At 47.3% G+C, this 22,187-nt stretch overlaps 1 protein-coding gene across 1 annotated transcript; it reads left to right on the forward strand.

Annotated features, from left to right (window-relative positions):
- Nucleotides 1–551: 551 nt before the first annotated feature.
- On the forward strand, nucleotides 552–22,071 carry LOC109644178 (F-actin-uncapping protein LRRC16A). The gene is made up of 38 exons (XM_069515826.1): nucleotides 552–803; nucleotides 3,926–4,023; nucleotides 7,245–7,295; nucleotides 9,620–9,679; nucleotides 9,896–10,017; nucleotides 10,173–10,270; nucleotides 10,355–10,425; nucleotides 10,665–10,738; nucleotides 10,956–11,031; nucleotides 11,255–11,343; nucleotides 11,501–11,595; nucleotides 11,681–11,767; nucleotides 11,851–11,954; nucleotides 12,038–12,115; nucleotides 12,400–12,476; nucleotides 12,786–12,890; nucleotides 13,095–13,164; nucleotides 13,254–13,335; nucleotides 13,408–13,507; nucleotides 13,608–13,662; nucleotides 13,753–13,925; nucleotides 14,048–14,116; nucleotides 14,500–14,593; nucleotides 14,685–14,783; nucleotides 14,855–14,983; nucleotides 15,125–15,247; nucleotides 15,317–15,492; nucleotides 16,296–16,383; nucleotides 16,475–16,621; nucleotides 16,819–16,876; nucleotides 17,189–17,442; nucleotides 17,520–17,635; nucleotides 17,720–18,230; nucleotides 18,556–18,595; nucleotides 18,729–18,905; nucleotides 19,018–19,143; nucleotides 20,148–20,324; nucleotides 20,486–22,071. Exons 1-38 carry the CDS (start codon nucleotides 764–766, stop codon nucleotides 20,605–20,607), a joined length of 4,311 nt encoding a protein of 1,436 aa, XP_069371927.1. The 5' UTR covers nucleotides 552–763; the 3' UTR covers nucleotides 20,608–22,071.
- Nucleotides 22,072–22,187: the final 116 nt, after the last annotated feature.

Raw genomic sequence — 22,187 nt, forward strand, 5'->3', positions numbered from 1 at the left:
TAGTAGTAGCAGCAGTAGTAGTAGTAGTAGTAGTAGTAGTAGTAGTAGTTGTAGTAGTAGTAGTATACAAACGTCCAGCAGGTGTCACAGTTTTACCATTTTCCTAAACACAGAAAACTTTGTAACTGACTGAGGGGGAGGGATTATAGGAGTGTGTGTGTGTGTGCGTGAGGAAATGCGTGATTTGTTGTTAGACACTCTCTCCCTCCCTCTCTCTCTCCCCCCCCTATCCCCCTCCCTCCCCCTCTCTCTCTCCCTCCCTCTCCCTCCCCCCCTCCCTCTCTCTCCCTCTCTCTCTCCCTCCCTCTCTCTCTCTCTCCCCCCCTCTCTCTCTCTCCCCTTCCCTCTCTCTCCCCCCTCCTCCCTCCCTCTCCCCCTCTCTCCCCCTCCCTCTCTCTCCCCCCTCCTCCCCCTCCCTCTCCCTCCCCCTCTCTCCCTCCCTCTCCCCCTCTCTCCCCCTCCCTCTCTCTCCCCCCTCCTCCCCCTCTCCCCCTCCCTCTCTCTCTCTCCCCCTCCCTCTCTCTCCCCCTCTCTCCCTCCCTCCCCCTCTCCCTCCCTCTCTCTCTCGGGTGTGGACAGGTGGACCGACACTAACGGGAGCAGACGTCTCGACTCGTCTCGTGTTTTTCCGCCGTGTTGTCGAAGCCTCGTCGGGCTCTGGAGCTCCGGAGCTCCCCCCCGTCCTCCTCCACACGACTCTGCCCGGGACCCTGCGCTCTGCCCCGGACTCAGCTCGGAGCTCAGCCCGGCACCAGGAGGAGACATGTCGCAGGAGAAGCCCGACGTCCCCGCCGAGCTGCTGGGTGAGTTCACTTCACTTCATCCAGAAGTTTTTACTGCGAGCTGAAGATCCTCCAGAGTCCAGGAGCTCGAGGCTCTGAACTCGATCCAACTTCAGGAAATCACAGAAAAGTGCAGTGACACACATGTGCACCATAGAAATCTCTCTCACACACACACACACACACACACACACACACACACACACACACACTGAGGTTTAAAAAGTACAACAACAGTAAAAACAGAGTTTTGTGAACAAGCTCCACAGGGAAACAGTTGAAGTGGTTCTCGTGCCCTGAACAGTCCTCTTCTCTCCGGCTGAGGTTTTGGTGCCCTGAGGCTCGGGCTGGATACCTGAGAGTTCCTCCTGCAACACTTCCTGGTGTGAGGCTGGAGGTGGGGGGGCAGTGGGAGAGGGGTGTGTCCTGTGAAATTCCTTTGGATTGTGAGATATTATCAGACTGGCACCACAGAGCCATGGAGCTCAGCGGCACAGGAGCGAGCCGGAGGGTGCTGATGCTCTGTGGGAGTCAGGGTCAACGTGACCTACGACCTTTAGGTTCGACCGAGCTGCAGGTCGCCCTCAGAGAAATCACAGCTGAAGCTCCAGAGGTGGAACAGTGAGCCTGGAGGAACACCACCGAGCTCTCAGGATGAGGAAGAGGAGGCGATGAGGCCGGCGAGGACGAGCTGTAAACAACAACGCTGATCTTTGTAAACACCAGAAACGTTTCCGGACATTTTCCGGGGCTCGTGTGTGAAAGCATTCCTGACTATTCCTGAGCAACAGCGCCCCCTGCAGCCACGTGTGGGGACTCATTCTGTTATAGAATATGTAGAAAAACGCTGGATATTACCCATGATCCTCTGCTGTAACAAATCCACCAAACCGTTCAGAGTTCTTCACGGTTTAAAGTTTCATCTGAACACTGGAGATAAACTCTGGTTGTTAAGAACTGATCTCAGTTCAGCTTCACTCGTCCACTGGAGCTGACGGAGACTCTCAGTCACTTGTTCTCTCAGGAGATGAACCCACTCAGCAGAGCGACAGAACAGACGCTCACGTCTCAGACTCACTTTAATGGAGCTGCTGCTTCAAGGTAGAGACGTTGGACCAAAGTGTAAAATGAACGAGAGTTGAAATGTAAGTTAAAGATCATGAGAGGCTGAAATAAAGCTTCGTGTTATCAGACAAACAAACTGCGTGTGAGGCTGACTCATCGCCCCGTGCTCTGTGTTAGGACGCCTGCAGCTCGTCTCGCTCTGGACGTCGTCGGACAGACGGATGAATGGAGCTTTGTGTTTCCAGCTGCTGGTTTGAACAGGACGCGTCGACCTGGTGCTGCTCATCAGCAAGAAGGTCAGAGTCCGTCACCGCGAAACGTAGAGAGAAGAAAAGCACCGCGGGGGCGACGCCGAGCGTCCGCACGCTGGTTCTGCTCCAATCACACGATGACCTTTTATTCCTCCACAAATCACAAACAGTACTTTACAGCCGCGCTTCAGATTTCCTGTTTGGTCCGAGACGTTTTTTAAATCCCAGAACGACGTGACCTTTGGTCTGTGAGCGAGTCCACACCCCCGCTGACTCACAGTCCAAACTCTGCTCGGGTTATCGTGTTGTTCTACAGAAACAGATCATCACGTCTCAGGAGCTGGAAGACAACATGTTTGTGTCTCACAATGTGAAAGAAGATAAAACGATTCTGGCTCGTGTCCAATTTCTTTAGAGTCCATGAAAGTAAGATGTTTTCAGACATGAGCTCTGTCCCGACACGTCCTGCAGTCCGTGTCTGTGAGGCAGCAGGAACATGTGGGGGACATTCAGGCGAGGGGGGGGGGGGGGCGTCTTCGTCTTCTACGTGTACGGCTCCTCTTCTTCATCATGAGACATTTGTGTTCTTCCGGTTTCATGTACGTCACGTGTTAGAAACCTCAGAGACACGCCCACTTGCTCACTGAGAAGGTTCCAGATGTTTTACCAGGAGGCTGCAGGAGAAGATCCAGAACATGTCCAGAGACACTGACTCAGACGTTTGTCCTCACACACAGAACACGTCAGCAACACGTCAGGAACATGTCAGCAACACGTCAGCAACACGTCAGGAACACGTCAGGAACACGTCAGTAACACGTCAGGAACATGTCAGTGTAAAAAGCTGTAAAACAGATGTGATCTGTCAGGAGAACGTCTTCGTTTGGATTAAACTGAGATCTGCTTTGTTTTTACATGTATGACTGGTTTGGACAGGGGGTGTGTGTGTGTGTGTGTGTGTGTGTGTGTGTGTGTGTGTGTGTGTGTGTGTGTGGGGGGGGGGGGTGTTCATGTGTTTCTGATCAGCCTCCACGCTGCTTCATGCCGTAATGTTTTCATCCTCCTCGTGACCTCGTTATGTGTCTGGGAGGAGGAGGGCGGCATGATGTCATGAAGGCGGGCCCTCGCTCTCCCTCACACACACACACAAGCACTCTTACCCTCACTTTACCCCCTCACTTCCTCTCTCTCTTCCCTCGTCTTCCTCGCCTCTTCTTCACCCCCCCCCCCTCCCACAGCTGCACCAGCAACGTCTCAGCGTTCCTCCGCCACGACTGTCGCTCAGAATCAATTTAGAGACAAACGAATGCAGAAACACGAAACTGTAAAACGTTGTCTGATGTTGTAAAGATGTTAGACTTCACTGGTCGACGCACATTTAGACTCGTGTAGAGTTTAGTGGCAACTGGTGAGCAGCCACAGCTGGAGAGGAGAAGAACAAGAAGAACAAGAAGAAGAAGAAGATAAATAAAGATGGACGCCATGTCTGCTCCCAAACATGAAGCCAAAACAACAACAACAGGAAGAAGAAGGAAAAAGGAAGAAGACGGAGATGAGGGAGGAGTCAAAGTTGAAGAAAATGATGAAGACGTAGAAGATGGTGAAGGAGAAGACGAAAATATAAAGAAAAAGAAGAAGAAGAAGAAGAATGATCAGTCTCACCTGCAGAAACTCGACAGATTTACAGACGTGTTTAAGTTTTCATTTAAAAGTTGATTTTATTTATTGATTGATCTTCATCTTTGATATTTAACATCATATCTTCAACGTACCGAAACACATGTATGTCACACGTGTCGTTCTGACCATGGTTCCCTCCTGTTGCAGAGAGCGTGCGGGAGGCCGTGGGTCGGAGGGTGAAGCTGACCCTGAGGCGCAGAGTCCAGCTGGAGGTCAAAGGTGACAAGGTGGAGAACAGAGTGCTGGTGAGTGACGGTGGAGTTCTAAATGTGACCCTGAGCGTTTGAATTCAGGCGGATCTGAAAGGTTTAGCCGTGCACCACATGGACGCACGTGATCTGAGGCAGCAGGTCTCTGGTTCGACTCCTGGACGTCATCCCCTCCTCTCTCCACACGTTCATCAACAAACGCTTAAAGCCACAAAGAATACATATGAACTAGAACGTCACTGAGTCCACACACGACCAATACGTGCTCATAATAGATCAATAAAATATATCTATTATTTGAAGAGATCAGTTAAAATAATAGATATAAAATCATCACAATGTTTCCTAAAGGATTTCTTAAGTTAAAACTAAATAAAACATTCATTAAAGTTTTTTTGACAGAAAGCGTCCGGGACTTTTGGGAACAGTGGTTAAGATCCAGGTGCTTAGATCCAGGAGGGGCGGGGCTTCACAAAACGTCATGGAAATCTCTTCAGTAGTTTTTCAGTAATCCTGAGAAATGAAACCAGAACCCCCTCAGCTGAGCTAGTCATTCATTCACTCCGGAAGACAAGCGTCCTCTCTGGTGTGGACGTGTCTCTGCAGGTCGAGACTTCAAACTTGAACAGAGGGTTTAAGTTTCTGAGACGTCAGGAGGAGAAGAGATTTAACGCTGTGACCTGCAGCGATGGTTTCTTCTCCTCGTCTGGGCCCGGGTGGTTCTGTTGTGCTGCTTGTGACTCGTGTTGGTGTCTTCAAGAGGCCGCGTGCGGTTGTTAAATACCTGGAATGGCGGAGGCGAGAGAAGCTGCTGCTGTGAGTCAGGATCTGATGGTCAGAGTCACAGCAGCTCTTCCCTGTTTTCTCCTCGTTCACAGATCCGTCATCAGGATCTTCAGGATCTCTGCACCTCGTTCGGGATCCAGTTTAAACGATTGTGTTCTTTTTCATGGTAATTGTAAAAGTGTAAAAAAGTGAGAAAACGACAAACCAGCCTGTGTTTCTTCATGAAACTCTTTTCAGGCCTAAAAAAACCAAACTGACTTCTCGTCTGTGTCTTTATTTATCCACTGGTTCCAGGAACCTTCCGCCTGCGTGTGTCTCATCATCTCATCAGCCTCACGTGTGCGTTGATCCGAGGGAGCGAAGTGTTAAATTTAGTGATTGTGACACGTTTAATATTTATAAACATACAGAGGTGACCAGCGCTGTGTAGCAGACGTCTGTCTTCTTCTAGTTGTCGGCTAAAACCGTCCCACAGGATCCTTTTTATAATAAAATCAAATATACGAATGAATGTGAAGCGAAGGTTTCCTCTTCGTCTGGACGACGGAGCCGATAACATCCCCGGAGAAGAACCAAGTCCTGAATTCACTTTAGTTCCAGCGTCATTGTTCCTCAGCTCAACACACTTTTTAAAACCTTCCAGCACATACCTCCACTCTGCAGAATGTGCTCCTGTCGGGACTTGACTGAAGCAGCTCATAACAGACACACACACACAGACACACACACACACACACACACACACACTAATGCACAATGAGTGGTGCAGAGTATTGCCTCCGTGCCTCACAAGTGTTTTTTTGTGTAAATGAAACCTTTCAGTTGAGTTCCCGTCAGAAACACGCAGCCGTGCCTCTCGTCCGTCTGAACATGAAAAATACAGAAGGTGCATTCGGCTTCAAATCTAAAATGAAGAATGAAACTCAAACAGACGAAGAAGTAACTCAGCAACACAATCAGAAATAAAACACGCAAACACGATCGTGACAGTTACAGACGGACCAAAACCTTATTACATAGAAACCATCTCTGGAATAACTTTGGTGGAGACGTGGAGGAGGCCACCAGGGGGCGATCTAATTCGGCTCGGTGAACTTTCTCTCCAACAACCAAACCAAGCGCTGTCATCGCAAACGTTTGCTCCTCCCCGTGCTCCCGTTACCATAGCAACCCCACAGGTCCTGAAAGACGTGTTTATTCACAGTCTGTTTTTTTACCAACGGATTTAATTGTAAAGTAAATCTTATTTATTTTATAATTTATCTCATGTTGTGTTTAACGTCTTTGTATTTTTTTATATCATCATATTTCGACCACGTGAGTTTCCTGTTGAGAATCGTCGTCGCTGTGATCAGCTTCAGTTCATCACACGATTTGACGAGCGAACACTTGATCCTCTAGTTCTTCAGCTGCTCGTCTCAACCACAGGATCTAAACCCGTCGCTCCAGATGCTGCTCGCCGGGCGCCGTGCTCCAGATGTTTCCCCGGTGCACATCTGTTTTCCTGTCATGTGCTCGGTCTGTGCACTTCGTGCTCCCTCACACTCGTCAGTCTGCGCGACACGTTTCCAGACTTTAGAAACAGACAGGCCCCGCCCCCCGGCCGGGTCGACGTCTCGCCCCCATTGGCCGACACCCCCTCCCGCTCTGTCTTATTGGCTGTTGTCTGACCTCACACGACCCCGGGTGACCTCGCTCAGCTGTCCTCCCTCCGTTTCTTCCTCTCATCGTGTCTCTTTTTATTTTCTCCTCTCCGTCACTTTCAAACCAAAACTCAAACACTGATGAAAAATAACGAAATCCTCGTCGGTGAGAAATGCAGCGAGCGAGCGAGCGAGCGAGCGGCCACATCGTGAAGTCGCTCTCGTCCAGGACAGATGTTCAACACGTGGTGACAGATGATTTATGACGTTATCCCGCTCAGTGGAAAACGTTCCAACTGTTTCACAAGTAAAAAATAGACAAAGCTGTCGGTCGAGAGGGAAACGTTTGCTCCGCCCACACGTTTACTCACTTATTTCTTGGGATTTTTAAAAATGTATAATTTATTTATGGATCCAGAAAACAGAGCGTTTGTCCCCAGAATGAACTCGAGACGTGTAAACCTGGAAAATAACTTTATTAACTGAACACTTTTGTTCAGAAGGTCTGTTTATGTTGATTGTAAGAATATAAATGATTAATCAACTGATTTAACTTGTAAAAATTGGTATTTCTATGTTTTGGGTTTGTTTCACGGTCACATGGACTCAAAGATGCACTGATTAGATTTCGGTGCTCGAAGGTCAAAGGTCACGGTCACCTCACAGATCCCGTTTTTTAACCTTGTGAACAAGATATCTCAGGAAACTCTCGAGGGAATGATTTCAAATCAGTCGTACGTGTTCACTTGGACTCAGGGATTAATTGATTATAATTTGATGATGAAAAGTCAAAGTTCACGTCTGACTGTCGTCTGTCTCTGTCCCCAGGCGCTGGCGTCCCATCGAGCCTTTCTGCTGACGGCTCGGGTCCCGTCCAAGGTTTGTTTTTTTTAAAAGCTCAGTCATTTCTTGAATCCAGCGACGCAAAGTTTCCTCCTGTTTGAGTTCAATCAGCCGAAAACCCTTTTTGACATCTGCTGACCAACAGTTTATTCATTTATCCCCCCCCCCCCCCCCCCACATTAGTTCAGTGTTCTCCCTCCCCCCTCTCGCTCCTCAGCTCTCCTCTGTGTCTCTGTCCAGATGAGAGCAGGTCCCACCATATGGAGATATTTGATAGTTTTACCCACAATGCAGCTGTGAGAACGCAGCCTGTGGGAAAGGAAAACACTGAGAGGAAGAAAAGTTCGACCTGGAGGGAGAGAGAGAGAGAGAGAGAGGTTTATTCTCATATTATCTCCGATGAATATAAAAGAGTTAGATATTGTGTCTTTAAACAAAACAGTGGGATATTAAGACTTTTCATCTTCGGACAAATCTCATTTCAAACACGTCACAAAAACTATTTTTGAACATTTCGTACATTTTATTTCCTGAATTCACGATCATCAGAGTCTTAAAATAATAAAAAGAGAAGTGAACTGACGCATGTTTCTAAAACTGTTTCCTGTTTCTCTGGTGAACGTCCAGGTTTACAACTACTGTGAAACACGAATCTGTGGGAAAGGTTTTGTAAAATCTGCCTCTTCATCGGTTCACACGTTTATATTTACGCAGAAACCCGAAACAGGAACCACGTCCACTCTGGTGGTTCCTGAGACTCTTTATTCTTCTGCTGCGATAAACATTTTTTATAGCCTGCGGAAAAAAAGATCAGTTCAAAACCAAAATGAACATCATTTTACAACCAGCTCTAAAAAGCCACTTCGCTCTTCGTCGTGATGTGAATCTTGGGAACAGACGATTTCACATCTCAGGAAATTTGACCTCGAGAGGAGACGTGAATGAACTGTGACTTTTATTTCAGAGGAAATAAGAATCACTTGTGTTTGGTCCGTGAGTTCCATCTTTCGCTCTCTCGGGTTTATGCTGAACAAACTGTTGGTTATCAGATAACCTCTGCGGCGGCTGACCCCCGGTCTGCTGAGAGACAGACGCTGCTCTGTTCCTGGTGTGAAGGAAAAAAGACAATGGAGGAATTCAACAGCTGGCAAGGAAAAGAGAGAGAGAGAGAGAGAAAGGGGTGGGGGAGGCGTACTGTTTCTCTGTGTCCCTCGCCCTCTCTCGCCCCCCCCCCCTCGTCCTCTCTTCCTGTCCGACCTTGTATCCACCCTCCTCCTCTCTCTCTCTCTCTTTTCTTTCTCCCACTTTCTCTTCCCACATAGTCAGCTCCCTTTCATTTGTTCCCTCTCTTCTTCCACCTTTTACTTTCTTTTTCACAGCTCTACCTTTTCCCTCACTTGTTTTTTTCTCCCCCTCCCTTCCTCTCTCTCTCTCTCTCTCTCTCTCTCACTTGCTCTGTTTTGGCAGCGAGTTCGGACTCCACCATTATTTTTACTTTCTCTCTCTCGAGGGGAAATGTGTGAGGTTCAGCTGAGCTCCGGACATTTGTTCTGCAGACTATTTGCAGCTTGTGTTTTTTTTTACATTCCTATTCCTGTGATTTACTTTTTATTCCTGAGCCTGTGGTTTGTCCTTGTAATGATTCCCAGCTCCACATTTATCAGAATAAACTGGAAATCTGTTTCTGATGAATTCAAATTAATCCCAGCAACAGTCTCTTTAATTCTCCACCAATCTGTCACATTCATTCAGACTTATTTCCGAAACTATTCAAGATAAATACAAACTGTTGAATTTTACATTTAGCAGCTACACACTGGTGCTAGTTACAGGTTTGTTCTATCTGCTACCGTTTAATATGATTCTGCTCATCTTCAGGTCACTTTGCTGACGAACCAGCTCATAAAAGTTGATAAAAGCTAACGGAGACGACACAAGGGACACGTGTGTCCTCATGCAGAAGAGCGGGCTAATCTGATCGGCTAATGTTTATTGAATTCAGATCTGAAGAACAGTTGGAGCTTTGTGGGCTTGAATCCAGACTTCAGACGTCTGACGCATGTTTTTATCTCACACAAGTTTTTTTCTCGGCACTTTGAAAGATCAGAGGTCAAAACAATAAAATCATTTAACAAGAAATCTGTTTATATATAAATCAACAAATATATCTTCGGTTCATCATTGGAATGAATCGATAATAAAACAGATGATGTAGTCGTCTGTGAAATGTTTGTGCATCTGAGTCAAAAGTGACTTTTTATCCAGTTCAGTCACATTTTCACCAAAAAACTTGTTTTTGAATTAAAGATTTTTAGTCGTCGGACGTGAAAAACATCTTCATCTGTTTGTTTTTGTTTCAGGTTGAACATTCCTTCAGTTACCTGGACATTCAGGGGATCAGCAGCAACAAGCCCACTCAGGTGCACACACACACACACACACACACACACACACACACACACACACACACACACACACACACACACACACACACACTCAAAATGTGCTGAATACCAATCAAATTTTAATCCTAATTCTAAATTTAAATGTTTTGTCTGTATCGTGCTTTACTGTGGTGTTTTTATTTGGTGGTGTGTGTGTGTGTGTGTGTGTGTGTGTGTGTGTGTGTGTGTCAGTTGGTGTTGGAGCACGAGCGCGGCCCCTGGAGCCTCCGGCTGAGCTCGGTGGAGGAAGTGGACGAGGTCATCGCTCATATCGGCAGCTGTCTGCACCGGATCTGCCCCACGGGTTCACCTGTGTAGGTACCACACAGGCCGCAGTTACACCCACACGACCACCGGGGTGGCGACACGTTGAAGGGAGGTTGTGTGACAACATGTCGTCGCCTGATGTGGACAGTAAAAAAGTTGACGATGTGGTTGAAGGTCAGTTTTTCTTTCTGTCTTGATGAAGGAAGGTGATGAGGAAGTTGAGTTTGAAGCCTCCGGAGAGGACGGCGGCGCTCCAGGCCATGTGGGACGACCAGGGCTCGGCTGAGCTGGGACCCTGCGGTAAACGAGCCGTGAATTTAAATGTATTCGTCAGTGAAATGTCCAAAGTGTTTAAATGTTAAAGAGACTTGTTGTTGTTCTCAGGTGGGTTCTCTCATCAGTACTGGTGTGTGTGTGATAACCTGGGGCTGCCGTACAGAGAGGAGGTCCAATGGGTCGGTGACGTAGAATCACGATTCTGTTTTTTCTTCCTCTCCCTCGTCATCACATAGTTTCCTCTCCTTCTTCTGCATCTGTTTTCAGTGACTCGCGTCCTCTCTTGTCCTCCTCTGCTCTTGAAGCTTTAACTCTCTGTTTTTCTGTTTCTGTCGTCTTCTTCCGTTTGTGTTGCACCTGAACGCACCGTCACTAATCTGCTCTTCCTGTCCGTCTCCCGCTCGTCCTCGTCGTCCAGGATGTGGACACCATCTATCTCACTCAGGACACCAGAGAACTCAACCTGCAGGACTTTGTTCACCTGGAAAACAGGTTGGTGCACAGCTCGACCGTTAAAGTGAAAGATGCAGATGTGTTGGCTTCACTGTGGGAGGAGTTTTACCACAGATTCATTAGCACAGTAACTTTTACATGTTTAGTTTTATTGTTTTAATTTGCGTTCACTCGGCTCGACAGTAACAATAATAAAGTTTATTCTTATTACGACAGACATGTGTCTGATTAGATTTATTTGTGTTCTTCTGTGCAGGGATTTGGTGGCGATCATCGCAGCTCTGGAGTTCAACCAGTGGTTCACCAAACTCTCCACCAAAGACTTCAAACTGGTAACGCAACCTGCCGTTCACTTTTACCCAGAATTCCCTCTGCATCACGGATACGAACGACCACACTATCAGACGACGCTAAACAAACCACAGCAGCAGAGACTTTTCTGTCCAATGTCTTTAATTTACATAAAACTAAAGTCGACTTCCTGTCGCTGAAATCTAATTAAGGCTCTGTGTGTGTGTGTGTGTGTGTGTGTGTGTGCGTGTGTGTGTTGTCCAGTCGACAGATGTGTGTGATCAGATCCTCCGGGTCCTGGCTCGATCCAGCCGACTGGAGGAGCTGGTTCTGGACAACGCTGGACTCAAGAGGTCAGAGGTCACATAAGACAAGTCACGTCACTGGCGTGCATCAGTCTTAAACAAAGATGGACGACATGTTTTCACGTCTTTGTGTTGGATCGAGGTTTGTGTGTTTGTGTGTTTGTGTGTTCTGAAGTTCTGACGCCTTCGTTTCTTCTCTCGTCAGCGATTTTGCTCAGAAACTGGCCGGCGCTCTGTCTCATAACCCCGCCTCCACGCTGCACACACTCAACCTGAGCAACAACTCGCTGGAGGACAAAGGTTAGAACACACACACACACACACACACACAGTGGGTGGAGCTGACCAGGTGTGACTGGATGATGACTGGAGGCTTCTCTCGCAGGTGCTGCTGCTCTGAGCGCTCAACTCGCCAAACTGCCGATGGGCCTGAAGCACCTGAACCTCAGCAGGACGTCCATGTCCCCTAAAGGTGAACGAACACTCAGACACCAGACATCGTCCTCTGTTTGAATATTTTCTTCAGGTGAGTATTTGTCTTTTTTTATTTTGCAGGTGTGAACGTCCTCTGTCAGTCTCTCTGTGCCAACCCAGTTGTCGCCACCACCCTCACGCACCTCGACCTGTCAGGAAACTCGCTCCGAGGAGACGACCTTCAGGTGCGTCCTCGCTCCGCCGCGTGTCCTCAGACTCAGCTCAACGCCGCCGGTTATTAAAACATGTTTTTATATTGTCTTCACAGAACCTGCACAGTTTCCTGGGTCACTCCAACAGTCTGGAGACTCTGGATCTGTCCAACAGTGACTGCTCTCTGGAGCAGGTGAACGCAGCACACACACACACACACGCACACACACACACACACTCACACACACACACACACACACTTTAATGTGTTTTGTGTGGTGGGGCTTTAATTTGAGAGTTTGCAAATTCATCTTCTTTCCAATAAACAATTAAAGATCTGAAATGGTCAGTGTCACCAAAAGCTCTGGAATCTCCAGGAACATGTGAGGAACATGTGAGGAACATGTGAGGAACATGTCAGCAGGGAACACGCCTGCAGACACTCTCTTGTCAAACATTATTTTTTGTGTCTTCCAGGTTTGTTCGTCTTTGCTCCGAGGATCTTTGAAGCATCTTTCCGTCCTGAACATGTCAAAGTCCGTCTTCTCTCACAGGTCGGACGTCCAACCTGAACCCACCAAACAGTGTCCAGTGTTTTTGTAGATGATACATGAAGAAGAAGCAAAATCGAAATTGAGGCCAAATTAACACGACGTAGTTAAAATGCATAACTGTTGCTATGGTTACACCTGGCGTCCACGCGTTCCACGTTCACACGGACGGAGAATCCGAAACGTCTTAATGTGGATTTTGCCTGAATTCAGTGTTTCTGTGAACACGATATTTGCACATGTGATAGATATCGTAGTTTACGTTCTTACCGTGTTGATGATGACTCGTCGTCTCTCCTCGCTCTCACACAGGAAGTGTAAAGACGTCCCTTCGGCCTTCAAGCAGTTCTTCAGCAGCTCTCAGGCTCTGAGCTCCGTCAGTCTGTCGGGAACCAGGCTGCCGCTGGAGGCTCTGAAGTAAGAGAACATCCTCTGGCTCTTATCGCCACAGTAAAACAGTCAATCAACAGCACGTACGTCCAGACGTGATACACGGCTGGACAGAAGGGACGAGAAATGTCCACACACTAGACAGGCAGCTGTTGTGGAATTAGTCTGTAAATCAGTGACGATGGAAGGGAAGGACATTTGACTGTGGATGAATATTTTTTCCGTGTGCAGGTCGTTGTTGTTGGGCCTCGGCTGTAACCCGAACCTCAGCGACGTGTCTCTGGATCTCAGCTGCTGTGAGGTAAAACACTCACTCAGAGAAAAGCTCTTCGATCAATATCGATATCGACAGTTTGACGTTCTGACAAACCGACGTCCGTTTGCTCGCAGCTGCGTTCGGGAGGCTCCCAGATCCTGGAGGGCTGCATCGCAGAGATCCCCAACATTTCCAGTTTGGACATTTCTGACAACGGTGAGGACGTTTTTGGACGTTTTGCGATGACGCTGAACCGACTCTGACCGTGACTCGTTTCTGTCGTTTCAGGTCTGGACATGGATCTGATCACTCTGCTGGTGTGGCTCGCCAAGAACCGCTCCGTCAGACACCTCTCGCTGGGCAAGAACTTCAACAACATCAAGTCCAAGTGGGTGAAAGACCTTTAAGACATCGTGGACATGTTCCTGAACAATCAAATTATTCTGGTTCCGTGTGTATTGATGCTCGCTGAACGGATTTTTCTCCAGAAATGTGGCTCCAGTCCTGGACAACCTGGTCCACATGATCCAGGAGGAGGATTCAGTGAGCGACACTCAGCATCGTTTGAAACATCATTTATTTCTTCATTCGGTCATTTCCCCTCTTTGATTCTTTCTTTCTCCTCCTCCGCAGCCGCTGACTTCACTGTCCTTGGCGGATTCCAGGCTGAAAGCCGACCTCACCATCGTCCTCAACGCTCTGGGCAGCAACACGTCTCTGACCAAACTGGACATCAGTGGGAACGCCATGGGAGACATGGGCGCCAAGATGCTGGCGAAAGCTCTGCAGATCAACACCAAACTCAGGTGAGCACAGAATTTAGAAACAGTCAATGAGCGCCGTTGCCTCAGTCTCGACAAAAATCACGTTGGAATGAAGTTGACGTGACGCACGAGTCGTTGTTTCGTCCTCGTCTGTGTCTCCGCAGGACGATAGTGTGGGACAGAAACAACATCAGTCCTCAGGGACTTCAGGACGTCGCTGCCGCTCTGGAGAAGTGAGTGTTTTTATTCCCTCTGAGGTCATGGAGGTTTTCCAAAAGAGGTGAAGACAACAACTCCCATGATCCCACGCTGCTTCATGACATCATCAAACTAGCTCTTTTGTTATTGTTTTGGTTCAGAGACCCCTGGTGGCGGTTAATGTGTGCGACGTTTCCTGAAAATTGAGAGTTTTATCATTGTTATTATTATTGTTCTAATGCTACATTTTATAGTTTTATTTATCTATAGTTTTATTCTTTGAATAGTTTTAACCAACACTTTGTAACTGCGCTGCGTTAATGAACTTTATTATTTGTTGCTCTTCTCAACGGTTTAAGTCCTGATGTGGTTCTTTATACACTTTATTTGTTAAAGTTCTTATTCCTCATTCTTTCAGGAACTACACCATTCGCTTCATGCCTGTTCCCATCATGGACGCCGCTCAGGCGCTGAAGGCGAACCCGGAGAAGACGGAGGACGCCTTATTGAAGGTGGCTGCTCTCACGAGCTGAGAAGAATAAATGATAAGAAATGATCTTTGCACAGTCAGTTCTGTAGTGAGGTTCCTGTGTGGTGTTGCAGATGGAACAGTTTCTGCTGAGGAACCACGAGACGCGTAAATACCTGCAGGAGCAGGCGTACAGGCTGCAGCAGGGGATCGTCACCACCACCACGCAGCAGGCAGGGACACGCCAACCTGGACTTTAACTGGGATTGGCCGAGCCGACTCTGACCTCTCTCCTTTTTCACAGATGATGGATATGATGTGCGTGAAGGTGCAGGATCACGTGAACTCTCTGAGGTTCACTGAGACCAGCTCGGTGCAGGAGGACATGAAGGTGGCGGAGAACCTCATGAAGGACGCCAGGAACTCCAAGACGGTAAGAAGACGTGAGCGGAGATGGTCAGAGAAGAACGTTCTACAGAGAATTATTAAAAATGAAAAGTACATTTCGAGCTTCAACCACAAAAAGATTCAACTCTGTCGTCTCCTTCTCTCTTTATCTGGCTCCTCCCTCCAGCTCCTCCCCAACCTGTACCACCTGAGGAGCGGGGGGGGCAGTGGCGCCTGCGTGGGAGCCATTCAGGACAAACTGGAGTCGATGGCCGGAGAGGTGGCGCGGGTGATGGACGAACAGCTGCAGGTACCGAGCTCTTCCAAAAACCTCTGTCTGTGCTGATGTGAAATATTTAAACCGGCTCCTCCTCCTCAGACCATGCTGGCGACCATGGTGGACGCCGCTGAGGGTCTGTGTCCTCACGTGATGAAGAGGAGCAGCCTTCGTCAAGAGTTGCTGAAGGCCGGAGGCGGGAGGACGACCATCCCCCGCAGCTTCGTCACCACCACGCTGCTGGAGCAGTCCGGCGTCGACATCATCAACAAGATCAGGTCTGACTGTTCTTCTTCATCATCGTGATCCCACATTGTCGGAGGAGCATGAAACCTGAGCCCAGGTGTCTCTGATAATCAGAATCCAGATCTTAGATCAGAATCCAGATCTTAGATTAGACAGAATCCAGATTTTAGATCAGAATCCAGATCTTAGATCAGAATCCAGATCTTAGATTAGAATCCAGATCTTAGATCAGAATCCAGATCTTAGATCAGAATCCAGATCTTAGATTAGAATCCAGATCTTAGATCAGAATCCAGATCTTAGATTAGAATCCCGATCTTAGATTGGAATCCAGATCTTAGATTAGAATCCAGATCTTAGATCAGAATCCAGATCTTAGATTAGAATCCAGATCTTAGATTAGAATCCAGATCTTAGATCAGAATCCAGATCTTAGATTAGAATCCAGATCTTAGATTAGAATCCAGATCTTAGATTAGAATCCAGATCTTAGATTAGAATCCAGATCTTAGATCAGAATCCAGATCTTAGATCAGAATCCAGATCTTAGATTAGAATCCAGATCTTAGATCAGAATCCAGATCTTAGATCAGAATCCAGATCTTAGATTAGAATCCAGATCTTAGATCAGAATCCAGATCTTAGATCAGAATCCAGATCTTAGATTAGAATCCAGATCTTAGATCAGAATCCAGATCTTAGATTAGAATCCAGATCTTAGATTAGACCTTTCAGAAGCTGCTTCTCAAGTAAAACGAGACACTAAGTCTGAGACGTGGACGAGCGTCTGTCTGATTTCCTGTCCTGTGGTTTTCTGTCTGTCGTTGCGACTCAGTGAGGTGAAGCTCAGCGTGGCGTCATGTCTGTCCGATCGCATCGTGGACGAGATCCTGGAGTCTCTGTCCAGATCACAACACACTCTGGTGAGTCTGTCCTCCGTCTTTCTGTTTGTCCCTCGTTCTTTTTACGATTTGTCTGTTTCCGCTCATCCCTCCGCCCTCCCTCCGTCTCCAGGCCGACCATCTGATCAGAAAGGATCCGCCTCTGCTGCGTCACGAGCCTCAGATGGAGACCGAGGTTCTGGACGAGACGGTTCTGAAGCCGCAGAACCAGCAGCAGGAACCAAAACCACAGAGGAAGCAGGACACGGACACGTGCATGGTGGGAAAACACATACGTGTGCGACGCGTTCGTGTTATTTCTTTGTTTAACCATAAATGAGATGAAGTCAAAACCATTTTAAAGATGAATTCACGATCTTCTACAAAGAAATCGTGAATTATTTTGGCCACAATCGTTGAACTTGAACTAAAAGTTGCTGAAAAGAATCTGCACTTCTTCCTGTGTCTGCTCCTCAGATGACGAAGAGGAAGAGTATCCTGGTGAGGATGCTGCGTCCCGTCTCTGTGGCCTTCGGTGAGTGAAGCAGAAAATCACGACGAGACACAGTCCAGCTCTGACGGTCACATTTTAAATTGATCCGGTTATGACTCGTTGTTCTCTCTCTTCTCTCTGACGCGCGACAGATGCTGATGTTTGTCAAATCTTGTGTTTAAATGTTGTTTATTCAAAGTATTTAAAGAAATGAGGAAACTTGAATATGTTGAAAATCACCTCAGGCTTGTTGAGGAAGGAAAAATATCTACAATTGATTGAAATCGTAATCTGGCGTGTGTCTTGGTTTCTTGACTCGGAGTTTGTCCTGAATGTTCGTGTCCTGTCCAACAGAGATGGAGTTTGACCTGGACAAAGCTCTGGAGGAGGTTCCCATCCATGTTGAGGACCTGCCTCTTCCTCCTCCTCCTTCGCCGTTACCCAACAGAACGTCAGCGTACTGCAGAGACCTCCCTCCTCCCCCGACGTCACCGGACGCAAAGTCCGTCCCTCTGGGCGATCTGCCGCTGGTGGAGCACAAGATGCTGGAGCATCGCACCAAACTGCGACCGAAACCCAAGAAGAGGACGAAACCCAGTCGACCACGTGTAGGTTCCTGTCGGGCTGGTGATCGAGACTTTGGTATCGATGAGTGAAGTAAAATGAATCCTCTGTTCCGTTTCAGCGGCAGGCCACCGGCAGCTCGGCGCCACCAGACGGGGAGCAGAACAGCATCATGGGAAAGCTGGACGAGGGCCTGGACGACTTTTTCTCCAAGAAAGTCATCAAACTCAGCTTCAGGTGAGAGATTTCAGTTTAAATTTGTGGAAGTTTAGTTGTGTGTCCGTGTAACAAGTATGAAAACGTGTTTTTATCGTTCTTCAGACTTCCTTCTGTCAAAGGTCAAACGTCAAACACGCAGGAAGCGACAGAAAAGAAGCGTGAGTCCAGGAAGAGCGGCTTTTTCAACCTCATCAAATCTCGGACGTCCCGCTCAGAGAAGAGCCACGGAGCCGCCGCCATCACTCCTCCTCGTCCCGCCGGCGCCATCACTCCTCCTCAGCCTGTGACCTCCAACCCCTCCTCTTCCGTCAGCCCCGTGACTGAGGAGCCGACGCCCACATCCCCTGCACCGCCCACTAAAAATGCTGCGACCGCAGTGGAGCTGCATCAGGAGCTGCACAGCGCTCAGTCCGTCAACCACACAGATTCAGAGACCGAGGTCTGCCCGCCCACTACTGAGGAGCAGAAGGAGGAGCATGAGGAGGAGGAGGAGGAGGAAGAGGAGGAGGAGAAAGAGCACCCACACATACCTCGCCATATTGGAGTTCCTGTGATGGGAATGGACCTGATGGCTGAGATGAAGGCCCGACAGGAGAGAATGGCTGTAAAGAAGGTGGGAGGAGTCTGTGTGTCAACAGCTATAATACTATATATGTATAAATATATATATATTTATAGAAGTACAAGTATAAATAAGAAATTAGAAAATGTACAGTTTGTGATGAAGAAGGCTTTTTTCTGTATTAATATTAATATATTATATATAATTATATTGTATATAGGAGCTTCTCTGACAATGAAAGTGTAACTTCATGATGTTAGCGCCTCCTGCTGTTACAAGAGGGGAATCGATCCATCTCCTGTGCTTTGGTCACACTGAGTCAGAGAACTGGAGATTTTAAATCATTCTAATGAAACCTGTGTGTGTGTGTTTTCAGTCTGAGTCGTCCTCTCAGGACAAAGTGGACGGAGACAAAGGTGAATCTCTTGAATATCCTGAATATGTTGATATGATTTAAACTGGGTCGTGAAAAGTCAAACTTGTGATTCGTTCTCACTCCACATTCTGCAGTAGTTCATCTGTCATGACTCCTGAACTGTTTCCCTGCAGCCAAGTCCGACATCCACCCCTCCGTCCCGAGAGAGGCCGAAGAGTCCAGACCGGAGCCGCCCCCCAGGTCCAAACCACCGAGCGTCACCCCCAGACCGCCTCAGCCCCAGGCCGCCAAACCCCCGCCAGGTCCCACCGGTCCCACCGGTCCCCGGCCGAGCAGCACCTACGTTCAGGGTAGACAACGATTGGCTGAGTTTTCTGCTCAATCAAGAGAAGATCCGTGTTTTTATCACCTCAAGTAAGAAAAGAAGTTTGAATCTCTCGTCTGTGATTTTCTGCTTCTCAGACGATTCTCCTGAGGCGGCAGCAGCCAGAGCACCACTTCCTGCTCCTCGCCTGAAGAGGGCGCCATCGGAGCAGGAGCGAGAGAGCGTGAGCAGTAACTCTGCAGGACGCCTGTCGCCAGTGGACGGTTCGTTTCTCTGTTCGATTCCCTGGTTGATCTCCACACACACACACACACACACACACAGACACACACACACACAGACACACACACACACACACACACACACACACTGGCAGCAGCAGAATACTCAGTTTTTAATCAAAACAACACAAAACTGTTGTTTTTGTCAGTTTCAGACAAAAGATTGAATATTTATACATCTAAATATTTTTAAGCTTAAAAAATATATTTGACACAAATTGACTCTAGAAAAGTTTTACAACAAAAAGTCAGATGGTCCAGAATCGTTCCTGCTCTCGTGGGTCCAGATCATGATTTTTATTAGGAACCAGTTTCAGGATCATATTGATGCTTCTACTTTCTTCTATTCAACATTTTCTTCGTCGATAAGATTCGGATCCAAAAAAAGAAAACTAAGAAACGAGGAATCCAACAAGTTTATTTTAAAAACAGACATTGATCCAAACACGGTGACAGAAGGAATCTTATCGATCGGAGTCCTGCAGGACGCGGCGCAGCAGTGGCTGCTGGGAATTCTGTTGTTTCTTATGATGAGTCACTGTGGGCCGAAAATATAACCGTCAGTTTAACAGGTGACGTGTTTAATGAACGCTTCCAACGCCTCCACACATGGAGTCCGTGTCGCCTGAAGTGTCAGCGTGCGTGTTGTGGTTCAACGCTCGACTCGTGTAATTAACACGTATTTTTCCTTAAAGCGACGTTTCTTCTGTATAATCAGAAAGACGAGAGAGGAGGGGGCGTGGTCACCATCTGACAAACTGACAAAGTGCGTTTCTCTTCGACAAACTCACTTCACACGTTGTTGTCGACGTTGAAGCGCAGTTTAAAAACAGGAGTTTATTGATTCTCCCTCAGTTACACTTAATGTAATCAGATTACAATCAGGTTGACCACATGACGCCAAATTCAGCTGAGACGCATTGAGGACGGATCCTGATCTGATCGTCCACATTACAGACTGTGAATAAAGTTTCTCGTTTCAACAGCGGACTTTTCCGGAGATGCTGGCGATGCCTTTGACCTGCCTGGCGCAGGGGTGGAGTCTGACACAGGGGCGGAGCCTGGCGGCGGTGGCAGACAGTGGTCGTCTCTGAGGAGTTCAGCCCCTCCTCCTTTGGACAGGGAGGCGGACCGAGAGCGCGCCAAGTCCCTCCCGGCTGATGGTTTGAATAATTTACATTCTCAAAACGTAGAAGAAGAATTATACATTTGTTTACGGTTAATTAATGACAATCAACAATAGATCAACAATCAATAATCAGCTTTATTTCATATTTATTCTCAGTTTGATGTTTCAGGACTTATTTTCTCCGTCTCTCTGCAGTGAGGCCTCCGTCGCTGGCCGACGCAGATCTGAGTCCGGCTGAGGAGGAACCTGAAGCTGCTGATCTCAAGTCTGACAGCAAATCAGAGGACGAGTCCGACGACGAGGCTCCTTCGGTCTGACGTCAGCCAGAAGTTTAAAGTCGAGCGAACGTTTCAGGACAATCACACACGTGCACGGACGACTTTGATTTTTTGAACCGTTCCTGGCGAGGCACATGTAATCAGGGGAGAGGGCGAGTTTCCTGATCTGGGATCAGCCGTCACAGTTCCATCAGCGTCTCCAACGGGATCACAAAGAGGCGAACACGCAGCTTTTATCTGAGGCTTCTTAGAAACAACAGCTTCATCTTCACCGCACAAATTAAAACAGATCAGAAACTGGAAACAGAAACAAATTTATCTCTCAAAATATTTCAAAAAACCAAAGAGACGATGAAACAGATTCAAACTGAAACAACGGACCAATCAGGTTGTTTCGTTTAATTGTGGTTTAATTCTAATCGACTGCTAACGACCTGTTAAAAACCGCCGAGGGTTTTATTTCATTGGAGCTGGAAGAAAGTTTTACGTTTGATCAGATGAGATGTGATGAAGACTCTGGTGCCAGTTGAGATTTTCCAGCGTTTATTTAAAACATTCCTCTTGTTCTTGACTAGAAAATATTTCAGGTCAGTTTCTGTGGATAAAATAATTTTGACGACACTGAAAAACATTAAATCTCATCATCGCTAACACATTATCAGTTTTCACTGTCGGGTCTTCAGCGAGGACGAGGACAGAAGAGTCAGAATCAGCTCCAGCAGGTTGAGGAACTTTTAAAACATGAAGAACTCTGAACACTTTGTTGAATTTGTTACAGCAGCAGCTCTTCTGGTTCAGGAAGCAAAGGATCATGGGTAACATCCGGCATTTTTTTTACTACACATGGAAACCACTTCATCCCGTAAAGAAAATATCAAATATATATAAAATGTGTATATTATTATGAACACGGTTACGAGGTCAAGAAGTAAACACCACCTGTGGCTGCAGGGGGCGCTGTCGCTCAGTGACATAGTGTTGCTTTAAACCTCGGCGGTCGGCGTGAACCTGTGAATGTTTTTCCATCGCCGCCGTTGGTCCTTCGTCACGTGACCATGAAACACCAGAGTGGGCGGAGACAACTTTGCTGCTCCGCCCACTGAGGTGTCACTTCAACCAATGAGATTCTTCCGGCAGAAAACTAAAACTTTAACCTTCCGGCTTTCACACGACCAGAAACTTAAACATCTCCTTCTCCTCAGATGTCGCCGCTGCTGTATCGTCACATGTCACATTCTGACACCTGTCAATCACTCACGCTCCACGTCCTGATGTAAACGAGCACTGACGCGTCAGTGGGTTTTAATCACAGACGCAAACTCTGCGGTTTTATCGTCTTTTCAGCAGAAATCTGATTTATTGTTTTCACTTGAGAGGCTTGGTGATGGTTTTCTTTATATTGGGAAAATATTTTATAAAAGAAGTAAATGTTATATTGTTTATATGTGAGTGGACCTTCTGGAAACATCTGTATTTGTTTATATGAATAAATCCTGTTTCACAGCTCTGACTCTCTCTCTCTCTCTCTCTCTCTCTCGCTCCTCCTCCTCTCTTCATATACGAGCTGCTGAATCTCTCTTCTCTCGTTTCTCTGAGTTCAGACGACGACTGAAGCTGAA

The sequence above is a fragment of the Paralichthys olivaceus genome, chromosome 20 (assembly GCF_024713975.1).
Source record: "Paralichthys olivaceus isolate ysfri-2021 chromosome 20, ASM2471397v2, whole genome shotgun sequence".
Classification (NCBI taxonomy): Eukaryota; Metazoa; Chordata; class Actinopteri; order Pleuronectiformes; family Paralichthyidae; genus Paralichthys; species Paralichthys olivaceus.